General features: G+C 47.0%; 1 protein-coding gene across 1 annotated transcript in view; it reads right to left on the minus strand.

The window, feature by feature from the left end:
- bmp6 (bone morphogenetic protein 6) overlaps positions 1-11,524 on the minus strand; it is a 35,743-nt gene extending 24,219 nt beyond the window's left edge. The window contains exon 1 of the mRNA XM_048267105.1: positions 10,639-11,524. Within this exon, the coding sequence (XP_048123062.1) occupies positions 10,639-11,044 (406 nt within the window). The 5' untranslated portion in view covers positions 11,045-11,524. The remainder of the gene's footprint in view (positions 1-10,638) is intronic.
- Positions 11,525-13,167: the final 1,643 nt, after the last annotated feature.

Here is a 13,167-nt window from a genome sequence, read left to right on the forward strand (position 1 = left end):
CAGGGGTTTAGCTGTGAGTGAAAAGGGGTCCCCACACCCCAAACCCCAGGGATCCAGTTTCCACTTCCTGTTCCATTTGAGACTTTGACGTGATGCAGCTGGGAGCTAGCAGGGATGGAGGGAGCATGGAGAGAAGGATGAGGAGAGGAGAGGAGAGGAGGGGTGGGGTGGGGTGGAAGGGGGTGGACAGAGGAAGAAATGAAGGGCTGGTGGGGGGGTCCCAGGACGAATACCTCTACCTCTGATCCATTGCTTTGACCCAAGTCCAGCATCAAAGGCCGCCTGCTTGTAGTCAGTGGGCCCATTGTGGGTCAGTGAGCGTTAAAGGGGGTTTATGGTCTGCCACCCCTGGGCGCTCCTCTGCATGTGCTCCAACCCGAGACGCTTGCAGCGAGGTGCGGAGAAGCGCTGTGAACGCCGGTCAGATCAGAGCGGCAGCGTGGGCGAGAGCAGGAGGAGAGGGAGGAAGGGAGGGAGGAGCTCGTAAAAATGAAGAATCCGATCTGTCAGCATTGGAACATGACAGGTTAAAACAACAACAGAAGGTTCTACTGCAGAATCCCATTATTTCAAAAAAGTAAAGTGTATGTGTGTGTGAGAGAGAGAGGGGGGAAGGGGAATATAAGCCCTTGGTCAGAGCTTGACCAGTGCTGACTGCCAGGCAGGGTACATTTTTCCTCAGCTCGATCTCTCAACACTGCATTCCCGGGCACAGAGAAATTAAATCTGGGCAGCTTCTGGGGGATTTTTTTTCTTTCTCTTCACAATCCCAAGGTATCCAAAAAGCATGGATAATTTGTGATAATTGCAGCGCGGTGAGGGCTCCGATAAAAGACGTGTATGCACCCGTCCGTGTGTTTTGCTGTCGTGGCTGTGTAACCAGTAGCGACTATCAGAATCCCCATCAGGTGCGCGTTGAATGGTACCAGTCAGGCTCTCATACCTGTGTGTCATTGAGAGATTCCACTTCCTCTCTAGGCCCATTCACTTACAATACTGACAAACAGTAGATAGGAATTTGAGTAGATGCAAGTAAGTGTGTGTGAAAGAGTGTATGTGTGTATGAAGTATTATGTGTATTAGTAAAGTATATGTGTGTATTTGTGTGTATGAAGAATATATGCTTGTATACAGTATGTTGTGTGAGAATATGTGCGCGCGCATGTAAAGCAAGACCTCAGGTGTCTAACACAGAACAGGCTCACTGACATTAGTCATCTGCGATTCCTTCAGTTGCACTTGTAAAACCATCTATTCTCAGCTGCTGCCAGTGCAAGCCAATGACCTGTCAACAAATATAATAACAGACGTTTTCTTTCTTCCGAAGGAAATTCCATAAAATGAAGGAAATGGGCTGGAAAATAAACATTCCCATTCTAGATCCCTTTTCTACATATAGAGCCATTTATAAAAACGCATAATCCCGGAGAACAGCTGACATAACATTTTCGGGACATACTAATGCTGCATTTCGTCCAAATTCCAAACCAAAGTGCAGACTTCATACTCTGACAACCTAAAAATGAGAGCCTCTTGGGAGAAGTGCAGTGATGCTTCAGGCTTTTCAGCGACAGATAAATGTTCATATCATTTCGCCAAACACTGATAAACAAAATAAGACAACTATTGAGATTTCTGGCATAGCGCTGTACACATTGCGCAAGATGACACAGATTAGCATCTTCGCTGCTAGCAGTTAGCATCAACAAGTTGTGGGGTCAGTGCTTACGCAAGTGCCTCCATATAGCACAGAGCTCATCTTGTTTACACGTTTGTTGGACCCACTCAAAGTTCACTGTCCATCCGTTGTCACTTGAAGAAGATATGAAACAGACGTCCCCCCTGTTCAAGCTCTTGACTCGCTCCAAGTCATTTGCTTTTAGAAGTCATGCCAAATACATTATCAGGGAGAGATAGCCATAAACTATCATTTAGACATCACTGGGCATCAGATAATGCCATTACGCACTATCATACAGATATTACTCTGTGCTCAGTTATCCACCCAACTTGACCATCTCTCCGACTCCTTGAAGTTTTGGATCGCCTGTTTCCTCAGTCCTCAAGTGATTTACTCAGAAGAGGGCTACTGGTTGTTGTGCTGACCACAAAACAACAGACCCAGACACCACCCCTACTCACCAAAAATGACTCCCTTGGTACTTGCAGTTTGGCTTCCATTAAAATAAAGTAAATATAAACAGCGATGGACTCTTGGTTTTTGATGTACTTTCTCTGTGTTCCTCCAAATGGCCTACCTCTCTAATTTGGCCTGGACTTTTTGAAAATGGCTGCCAAGCATGTGGTGATTACTGTCAAGGTTTCAGTTTATAGGACTTCCAGGCTTTAGGGAATGTCATCACAGGGCCAGCTCACCGTATGTCTGTGTGTGTGTGTGAGTGTGTGTGTGTGTGTGAGTGTGTGTGTGTGTATGGAAGAGAGGCAGAAAGGGAAAGAAGGCATGACAGTGTGTGTGTGTGAGAGAGAGAGAGAGAGAGAGAGAGAGAGAGAGAGAGAGAGAGAGAGAGAGAGACAGACCTGCTAGAGTTATCTGCTGTGTACTGCAGCAGGTGTGTGACCATGCTGCGGGCTGCGCTGAGCCTCGCTCAGATTTAGTGGAGGAAGCTCGTGTCAGACGGCCCAGATGGATCTCTCCTGAGGGATCCGATAAATAAGGAAAAAATATCTTTGAAAAAGGAAACGCAGCTGTTTCCAAAGGAGAAGTCAAAATATTGGTGGCTTGCATTCCAGAGCAGCGAGCAGGAGGGCCAGGGTATCTCCCTCTCTCTCTCCCGCTGCCCTCTCTCTTTCTCCCAACCTCTCCCTCCCTCACTCATGTACTTGCTCTCTCCCTCCTATGCTATTCTCACTCTCTCTCTCGCTCACTCTCTCCGTCCCTTTCTTTTTCCCTTTCACGCTCCCTCTCTCTCTCTTCCTCTCTCCCTCCCTCCCTCTTTCTCTCTCTCTCTGTTCTATCTCCACTGGAAACTGGGAGAGGAACAGAGGGCAGTTCGGGGGCTTCGAACAGCAGTTCTGCTGCGCAGATAAATCTCTGCAGCTCCACTTAAACGTGTCAGAGTGTTGACCTTACATGCAAGCACTCACTCAGATCCTCAGCTGAAGTGAGCTGAACAAGAGCTCAACCCACAGAGTCTCAGGCGAGAGGAGCACAGAGAGACAGAGAAAGAGTGTGTGTGTGTGTGTGCGTGCATGAAGACATGCCTGTACTTTTTCACATTTCACCTAATCTCCTAATCTGTCATTTCTAAACTCAAGACAATGGCCTTCTCCCCTGTATTACATGAATATGTGAACATCTAATATCATGAACATCCATCCCTGTGACATATGAATACACAGTAGGTCATTTTTTATGTGTTGCACTTACTGAGCAAAATATACACAAGTAGTATGATAGTGTGAATATTGTGTGTAAGTGTGTGTGCTGTGTTGATGCTATATTGCATGTATAAGTGGTGTGTGATTGAGTGTCCATTTAAGTTGTATATTGTTGTTGTTTACATATGTGTTTACATATAAGTGTGTGTGTGTGTGTGTGTGTGTGTGTGTGTGTGTGTGTGTGTGTGTGCATGTGTAGTGACCTGCTTTCTGAAATGTGTTGATGAGAATGTCCTACGCACCATCACAGCTTACATCTGTGTACATTGAAGAGTACATTTAAGTTGTTTTTGTCTGTTTACAAGCGCTCGTGTGTGTGTACGCAGTGTGTATTGTGTGTGTGTGTGTGTGTCGGAGTGTGTGTACCGGTGACCTGCCTGCTGGAATGTGCTGGTGGGAGTGTGGGTCCCCAGCACCATCTCCGCTCTCATCTGGGCCTTTGTTTGCTCGCTCCTTATCGTGTTTGTAGAGTCGGCCACTCCTCTATCTCAGCGCTCATAAATTAGTTAGGTCAGCCACACAAAGAGAGAGAGAGAGAGAGAGAGAGAGAGAGAGAGAGAGAGACAGGGGGACTGGGTTTGTGAGATAATTTGAGAGTGAGAGAAAAATGTGTATGTACGGGTGAGAGCGAGAGTGTGAATGTGAGTGTGTGTGTATGTGTGTGTGTGAGAGAGTGAGTGAGTTTGTGTATGTACAGTATGTGTGCATGTGTGTGTGTGTGTGTGTGTGTGTGTGTGAGAGAGTGAGTGAGTTTGTGTATGTACAGTATGTGTGCATGTGTGTGTGTGTGTGTGTGTACGACAAAGACAGGAGGAAATAAAGTGAGACACTCTGAGGTCGAGGGAGAGGACGGAGGACAGCGAGCGAGGCATCGGGAGCGAGGCGTGGAGGCGACCTGCTCCGAGCGGAGGGACCGGCCAACGATGAGGGCTTGTTGTTTCAGGCACGTCCTCCACGTCCACTCCCCAACACCCAGCGGCTAGCAGAGAAGGCCCAGGGCCACCACACCCTTATCACTCTCTCTCCCTCACTATCTCCCCCTCTCTCTCTCTCTCCCTTTTTCTCTCTCTCTCTCCTTCCCTTCTTTCTCTAACTGCCTCTTCACCTTTTCCCTTCGTCTCTCCCTCTGGATTTCTCTTTCCGTCCCTCTTTGCTGCTCTTTCGCCATATCTCTTTTGCACCCTGTTTCTCTCCCTTTCTTGGTTTCTCTCCATCTCTGTCCATCATGAAGTTATGTCTTGTTTCACAACAAGAGGGAAGAGTGGCCCCCCTACTCCCTCCTGCCCCCACTCTGCCTCCCTTCTTTCCTCTTTCTCTCTCTGTCTCTCTCCCTCGTTCTCTCTCTCTGCCCTCTGAGGCCACAGACACACTTAAATCACCCCCGACCTGTCACCTCACTTTCTCCTCTTTGTGTTCTCTAGCCCCCTCTTTCCTCTCTTTCTTTCACTCTTCTTTCACTACATTTCTGTGCTCTGCTCCTCAACAGCTTGTTTCGCCGAGTGCCGATAAATCACGGGGGCCGCAGGGTTTTTTTGGCCGCGGCTCTTCGCTGGAATGTGACACTCTCGTCTCCGTTGTCGTCGCGCATCACGCTAATTCTCTCCACACTGGCACGCCGCTCAGCTACCAGGCTGCGCCAATGGGGCCTGGCCCTGGCTAATAAGAAGGTCAACCATGTGAGGCACGCAGCCGGGGCCGACCACAATGGCTTTTCTGCTCTCTGAGTCAACACTGAGTAAGAACGAGGTTTCAGAAGCCCATCACACAGGAGGGATTCAGCAGAGGATGGACGCTCCTCTTTTTTTTTTCCCCAAGGGAGTCATGACCCGACTCGGAAGCTGCGAGTGTGAAGTCGGCCTGGGAGACCATAGCTCTCGGATCGACCCTGAAGCACATGTGTGCGTGTGTGTGTGTGTGTGTGTGTGTGTGTTTAAAAGCAGCTGCTTCACATCAACACATCAGTTCTGTGTTGATTGAGAACACCCAAACGGCACCTATGGCACCAACACTGTCCATAAGCCACAGCAGGGGAGGTAGTAAAGCACCCTCACCATGGCCCTCAACTCACACAGAGAGGGAGAGAGGGGGGGGGGGCGGCAAAATGAGGGGGTAAGGAGGAGGGAGGGAGAGGACAAGAAAAAGACTGAGATATTGTGAGACAAATTTCTGAGATATACAGACTGAGACAAATTTCATTCATTTAAAATTTAAGATTGTACGTGGCACCCAGATTCTAAGCACCCGTGTGTGACAAACAAGTCAGTCCTCATTCTTTAATAGAAATATCTATTTTGATTAAATAATACTCAACTAATTAGTGGAGGAGCTCTTTGATTCAGGAACTAGCAAAAATCTCACCATAAATCCTTTGTTTACATATCTAAGGATATCCTTTATCAGAGTTTCATGAATTGCCATACCTATTATATCAGAGTACTTCTCCACCTGTGATACAAAAAAGATCTAACAGACAGTAAATGCACTCCAATCACCATGCTCTTAAATGCATCTATAAAGGCCATATTTCGTTGAACTGTCCCCCCCCTTTATAGCACTTCCAAGCAGCTTAAACACAGATAGTGATGTGAGTGAACAGACCGTTCGCACAGGACACACACCCACTCTCAGACTCACTAACGATCCCCACTGAGAACACGGCCGAAGTGCGCTGGCTTAGGCAAGGCGTCTCACAACCAAACACATATGCACACCTCTTGCAAACACACACACACACACACGCCTCTCTCTCAAATACACATACCTCTCACAAACAGACTCACAAGAGTGTATTCTCCTCTCTCAAAATCTCTCACACACACACTCATCAAACATACCCAGACACACATTTGTGTCAGACATGACAAATGTGAAAGGCGACGTGCAGAAAGTGTGCTTGATCTGAAGGTGGCGCTGTAGTGGGTGGAGGATGAGGGATGGGGGGTGGAGGGGGGGCATATTTGGCTTGTTGACATGGCAAAGAAGGAGCAGAGCAAAGAAAAAGAAAAAAAAAAGAAAGAAAAATGCCACCTCTCACGCATGCTTGTGCACGACATGATATATGGGTGCTGCGGACTGTAATCAGATGTTCTGAGTGAGGTTATCGGCCTTGTGGCCCACGCTGTGCGCTGACAGGGGGCTTGGCCCGATCCGTGCTGAGCGCTTATCTCGCCCGCTATCCATCTATTCTCGCCGAGCTAAGGCTCGCAGGTAAGAGCGCGAGGCAAACCCAGATGAGATACCGCGGGGGAAAAAACAACAGATGAGAGATTGATGGAAAAAAAGAAAGAAAGAAGGAAAAAGAAAACACAGGACTCTCACGTCCGGATCTGGAGTTGATCTGTTTAATCCGTGGAGGACCTGGTGGTGGTGGTGGTGGCTGCTTGGAGTGTGTGGTGTTAGTCCAGACGCGTATGGCGTGAGACGAAGCGATTTCATCAGGAATTTCACGGGTGCGACACAAGGGAACAGGGCACGCTCTTAAACACAGTTATCTCCTGACCCCCGTCATCTGCTGTAGCACGTGTGTATATGGGTGTGTGTGTGTGTGTGCGTGTGTGTGTGTGAGAGAGAGAGAGAAACAGAGGCCAAGAGAGAGTGAGTGTGTGTGTAGAAGTGTGTGTGAGTGAGGTTGTGTGTGTGTGTGCACGCGCATATCTCCAACAGACAGATTAGAAGTCACATTCCTTCAGGGATAATCACTGGCAATGTTTATGTCTTAAAGGGACCTTTTGACAAATGCCCGGCACACGTATCAGCGTTGCCCAGCCATTAGATATCTCTCCATAAGGTTCATTAAAAAACAATACAAAGAAAGACACAGATGGCCCATCCAAGCACTGTTATGTTAAAAGACTTAAGAGCCTAATACACATGCAAGGCTTTGCATGACAGAGATACAATGAATGTCTGTGTGCCCTGCATGTACAGGCAGGGAAAAACTCATTGAGTTACCACATTATGGAACTTCCTTTCCCAAAGAAATCAGCCAGTACACACTGCCTGAACAGTCTGCTTGATATCAGGAGCATCCAAACATACAGCATTGTTTCCCTATCCCCTATTAAAATAGAATGGTCTATTAATACTCATGTACGTCAACCCCGTCACACTGTCTCTGTATGTCAGAGTTTTTCTATTTGTTCGAATTTGTTCGGGTGAGTCACTTATTTCCACAAAAACAGAGTTTCTTCCAGGGTGAACGGGAGCATAGCTTAAATTCTCAGCTTGATTGCCATGCTAACACCCCTGTGTCACAAAACAAGTCATGATATATCGTTCCTTTGTGTTGCAGTCCCCAGGAAGGCTTTCTGGGGGGATTGCACAAAAGCTTGCCTGCATCAAACAATTAACTCTTTGATCGCAGCCCCACTAATAATTTGATCGGGCCAGGGCTTAAGGACACGTTCTGCTGCAAAATAAATGGCTTACCCAAGATTTATGGGGGCTCAGAAATGTGCCTGAGCAAAATTCAAAGAGAGACTTGGGGGGGGGGGGGGCAGATGAAAAAACTGCACATTTCAGAATAAGCCTGGATTGTCTAGACAAGGCTAATCTTCTGAAAAACCCCTTCCTTGAACCTACGTCTGTGGGTCGGCTTTTAAGTACGGCAGGCATCTGCGGTGGAGTGTAGATAGGGCTGAACTCGCCGAGGGTGGTTGTTGACTCTGCTAAGTGGGGTATTGACAGTGATGCTATTGCTGTGCGCCGGGGTGTGGAGACGGGGCAGAGTGTTGTGGGATGGGGGTGCGGGCAGGGCCGGGCAGCTCGCACACAAGAGGACCCTGTGAATCATGGACAGCTCAGGGGCAGGGGAAGACAGAGGGAGAGGGAGGTGAGTGACTCCACAGCTGGGTGGCTGTTCATCCCCCCAGGTGGAAAAAGACGACAGCCTTAATGAACACAGGGATGCTTTTCCTGGATTTTCCCTGGGATTACTGGAAGTCCCCCCATTACACACACACACACACATATACACAAACACACACACACACACACGCTTCCCCGTCAGCCAATAAAACAGACAAATATACCGGCTTATGAGCGCAAACAAGGCAGCCAAGACTAACTGTGGCAGAGCTCTACCTGTCCCAGGCTAGGACGCCCAGCGCTGTCAGAGCTAAGCGAGGCTGACACGGGAACAACACTGAAAGTTCCGTCACGTCTAATGAACCAATTCATGCTGGATTCCTGTAAGCTTCTGGCCCGCGGACCACCCAGTCATATATCATTTGTCACAGCAGGGCCTCATGTTCATGTATCAGTGCAGAGCCCGCCACTCCTCCTGGCCCGTGTGGACCCAGCACACAGAGTGTCTCTCCTGCTGCGGCCAAGAAGGTGAGGGGGCCTTCTGAAGTAACAAGGTGTGAAGAGATATGTCCCATTTATTTTGACGAGGCATTATACTCTCCCCACCCCTCACACACACACACACACACACCAGGTATTGCAACATGACACTTCTCACTTCTCACCTCCTGACAAATCATGGACTGGTGGCTAGTTATATTTGGAAGAGAAGGAGGATGTGACTGTTAACCAAATTCACATTTTTCTAGTCCCATTTTGGGTCTGTGAGGTATCTCTGTGAGTGGTTGGAGCTCTAATGGCAACATGACTCATCTTAAGAACTGAACAAATGATCAATGTGAATCATAGGACAGACATAGAACAGCACTTACTGTACATAGACTACAGATGCTACCTAACTCCCCTGAAGCCTCGAGGAGCAGTGTTATTCCTTCCCATTCATCTCTGACAAGTGCTGCGAACAGGCTCCATCATTTTTATGACATCTACAGATTTAGCTCGATTTTTCTTCTTTTGTTCACGGCTAAATCCGTATCTTTTTAAGTCCAGACGTTTCAAAACCTTGGCTCTCAATTCAAAGCTATAATGCCTCGGTGAGGACTGTATGAGAGACACGCAAATTAAAAGCGTATCGGGTGACTGAGAGGAGCCAAAGTGCGCGTTATTTGCAAAGCAGATGCCGGCTCCTGGCCCAGGAGACATGAATTGCACTTGCATTCATTGGGGCCAGTAAGCTCCAATAGTGATAGTAATGTAAGCTTAGCGATAAAGGAAGCTGTAACGTGCACAGGGGCAGATGAGTCACTTTGTGAGTACATGTACATGCATTTCACGGCTGTCAGCAGAACGTGCGGTTTACACTTTCAATACTTTGTAACACCCGGGGAACAATAAATCAAACGTTTCTCATATGGGTTATTAAATGAACAGGAGATTAACTTCAGGAAAAAACCTCTCCGCTGTACCACCGCCTCAGTGCTCTGAGGATGACGGTTCGTGGTGTTCTCATGTCCCGAGACATTCATCAAGCTTAGCGTCCGTTTCATTGACCGGTGTCTGGCAGAAACCATGTTTATCTTAACACAGTCAGCAAAGATTGCTTTTGTAAACACTTGGACGGCTAATGGAGGGAGTGATCATGTTCTTTTTTTCTGTTTTCTCTGTTTACGATTAGGCTACGGCGCCTCTTCGGCGTTTGGGATACTAATTAAAGCAATGTAGCAAAACACAAGTGTTGCGGCGCAGTTTGCATTCTAGACCGCAACTCAACAGAGGAAAGCACCAGTTTAGCATTGCATAAATCTCCTTCTTGATTAAATCTGGTGATTATGGTTCTACTTTTAACCCATTTAACAGAAACACTGCATGGACGAAAAAAATAAAGCCTTTAATTATTCCCTCTGCTTTGTGCGTATAAAATTGATGGTTACAATTATTATACAATTGCGACAACAATGGGCCTCAGGCCAACACGTCCTCTATCTGGTATGTTAGGCCATGGAACAGCATGCATACGCCCATTACGCACGGATGCTGACCTCACGCTCTCCAAAAAATTAACGATGCACTGGGTCGGTGGGCCGCGAGATCCCGCACCTGTGCCACCTAGGTAGCAGCAGCTCCGCGGCACTTGTCACAACCGTCCTCCCTCCCCTCCACTTCAGACCGTTTGATTTCACATGCTGGGCGTGAAAATGAGTAAAGCAACTCAGCGCGTTTGAGCTCTCCACTTTCGCGCTACCCTTTAATTTCCGAGATGGCCTGTTCCATTTCTCAGTTGGTGCAGTCGGTTGTATTTCACTAGCTGCCATTCAAGTGCTGACAATCCAGTTTCTTATAAGTGGCTTATCTAATTTTGAGCAGAATTTTAACAGGCCTAGTCGTTGACTTCGAATATAATTACAGTGTAGAAATACTAAAGTCGGTGCTTACCCAGATTTACGAAGCTCATGACCATATCTGCGTCGTTTAAGAATGCACTGTCCTGAAAAGTTGCCAAAGGGGGTCCTTGCGTGGTAAACATGGACTTGTACTGGTCCAGAATTCCGTCCACTTCGTTCTTCTCTTCGTTAGATATGGTATTGTACAAATCCAACATGAAGAGCGGCGCAGAGTTATACTTGCCATGTGAAAGATGAGGTCTAGGTCTATGTGGCAGTCCGAGGATGGACAAAATCTCTTTCTGCATTTCTCTCTTTTCATGCGTCCGTAATCTCCGATGAACGAAGCTCGGATGAACTTCATTGTTGCCATCGAATAAATAATTGCTACCTGCAATAAGGAACATGCAATAAGAGCTCCACCACAACGCCGCGAAAGCAAACCAACAGCTTGTCATTGTATATCCAGTCTGAAATGAATAGGTTGTTATCTGTCAAGACGTCTGAGTTTTCCCAAGTTGTTGACTAAAAGTTTTTTGCGTGGCAGTTGTTCTTGTGCGCTCCGACACTTCGCCAAAAAGAAGCGGGTTAAGCTCCTTTGACAGAGGCACTATCCTTCACGCCATATGAATTATCATCCAATATTAAGTGCTTGAAAGAATTGTCCGAGGTTTTCTTCACTCTTAGATGTCCCCATTAAATCCTCTTTCTGTTGTATTGAAGGAACCATAAAACTTCCGTGAGTCCAACTTCATCCAAATTGCCTCCAATGTTATGTCCCGTTGGAAAATACACTCAAAGAACTAAAATAAAGCATCCCGTAGCTATTGGACCGACAGGCTTTCAACTGTGACGAGTGATGAATACTGCATCAATTTCGTGGCATATGTATGAATCTCCTGTTTTAAAGATTTTCCAAGCCACCGAACACGCAGCAATAGCCTACTGCCTTGAGTGATTCCTAAATAACGGGAATTAAGCAGGTAGCGCGACGCGTGTAGTCTCAGTACCCGCCCAGTCTTCCTGAAGGAAGGAGGAGCTTTCGGTGACAATTTAATCACTTCGCACGACACTGAGGGTTTTTTCCACACAGATATGATTCTCTCTCAGGTCATCTGATGCATTCTTAAGCAGCATTCCCCGCGTAACCTTAAACGGAAACACTTGACGCACAGATCAAATCAATTAGAAGATGACTCCCACTCTCTGCGTAACTGAAAATCCCCCTTTCATTTTACTAAAACATATTTTTTGTACTGACGCAAAAACTCTGTCCAAAGTTTCAGGACTGGCATGACTCGCGGAGTAGCCTAGTGCCTGGCCATCGACATACGCTTATTTTCCTGCATAAGCATGACCCCTAACGATGAAAAGAAAAACAGCAACACTTTTCTGCTGCTCGCACACGCTGTCGGTTATACTGAATGTTTGACTATGGGATTTGCGCTATGCTATGGTAAGTCATTGTTTAAACTCCTTGTGGGGCACTGTGCAAACTGGCAAGCTTCCAGACAGACACTACTTAAGTATGGGGAAGTGTTTAAATCCTTATCTGCCTACAAGTGACTTTATACAAACTTGTCTATGTACTGGAAGGGGCAGCTTAACTGGGTTGAGTAAATAAAGACCTCTATTTGAGTGGATCAGGTGCGGGTCTGAGACCGGCATGTTTGGTGTTGGTATGTGTGTGTCTGTGTGTGTGTGTGTGTCTCCCCTTTGTGGATGGAACAGAACAGAGACTCTACACTGTCTTCTATAGCCTACTTATGTGCACGCACACACACACACACACAAACACACACGCATAACACACAAACACACATGCACTAACACACACACACACACACCATGTTGTGTCTGACAAGCTCAGATTGTTCTGGTAGACAGAGTTCTCTTATCTCTGGGGGGCTGGCAATCTTATCTTGCAGCAGTGAAGACCACAGCATCAAAGCCGCAGATGCAAGCCCCCACCCCAGACAACCAACCCCCCACTCCCACCCCCACCAACTCCCACTGGCTCCACTCCAAAGCCCAGGCCATCCAACACTGCTCCAACTTCCACAGCCACAGTCACAGATGCTATCAGCCTCCATGCTCCAATAATGTGGTGAACAATGAGCTAAAAATGAAGCTTAAAATATAACTTTTCAAAATGGTGTATTTGCCATAGGTTTTAAACATAGCATTTCAAATGACCTTTTCTTTTTTACTCGAGGATATGTGTTGCATTTTGTATCCCTCCAGGAAGCTTATTTTCAGAGGCGCAGCATAAAAAGTGCTGATATGAATCTGGTGAAGCGACGTGGAAGCCGTTGTAGGAAGCTAGCTGAGAGCAGCCAAAAGTGAGCCTGCCCGCGGAGAGAACAATCAAGAAGCCATGAATCACGCTCCTCTGGCTGACCCAGATGACAGTTATGATGAGAGAGACAGAGAGAGTGAGAGAGCAATAAAGAGAGGAGTTAAGGGTAAACAAGGAGAAGAGCTGTACAGGAGCGTGTGTGTTGTATAAAGGTTATGTCCCCAACTATGACAGTTTGTACACTCACATTGTCTCCTTGTTCTATGTGCTTACTAATTGTCT

The sequence above is a fragment of the Alosa alosa genome, chromosome 16 (assembly GCF_017589495.1).
Source record: "Alosa alosa isolate M-15738 ecotype Scorff River chromosome 16, AALO_Geno_1.1, whole genome shotgun sequence".
Classification (NCBI taxonomy): domain Eukaryota; kingdom Metazoa; phylum Chordata; class Actinopteri; order Clupeiformes; family Clupeidae; genus Alosa; species Alosa alosa.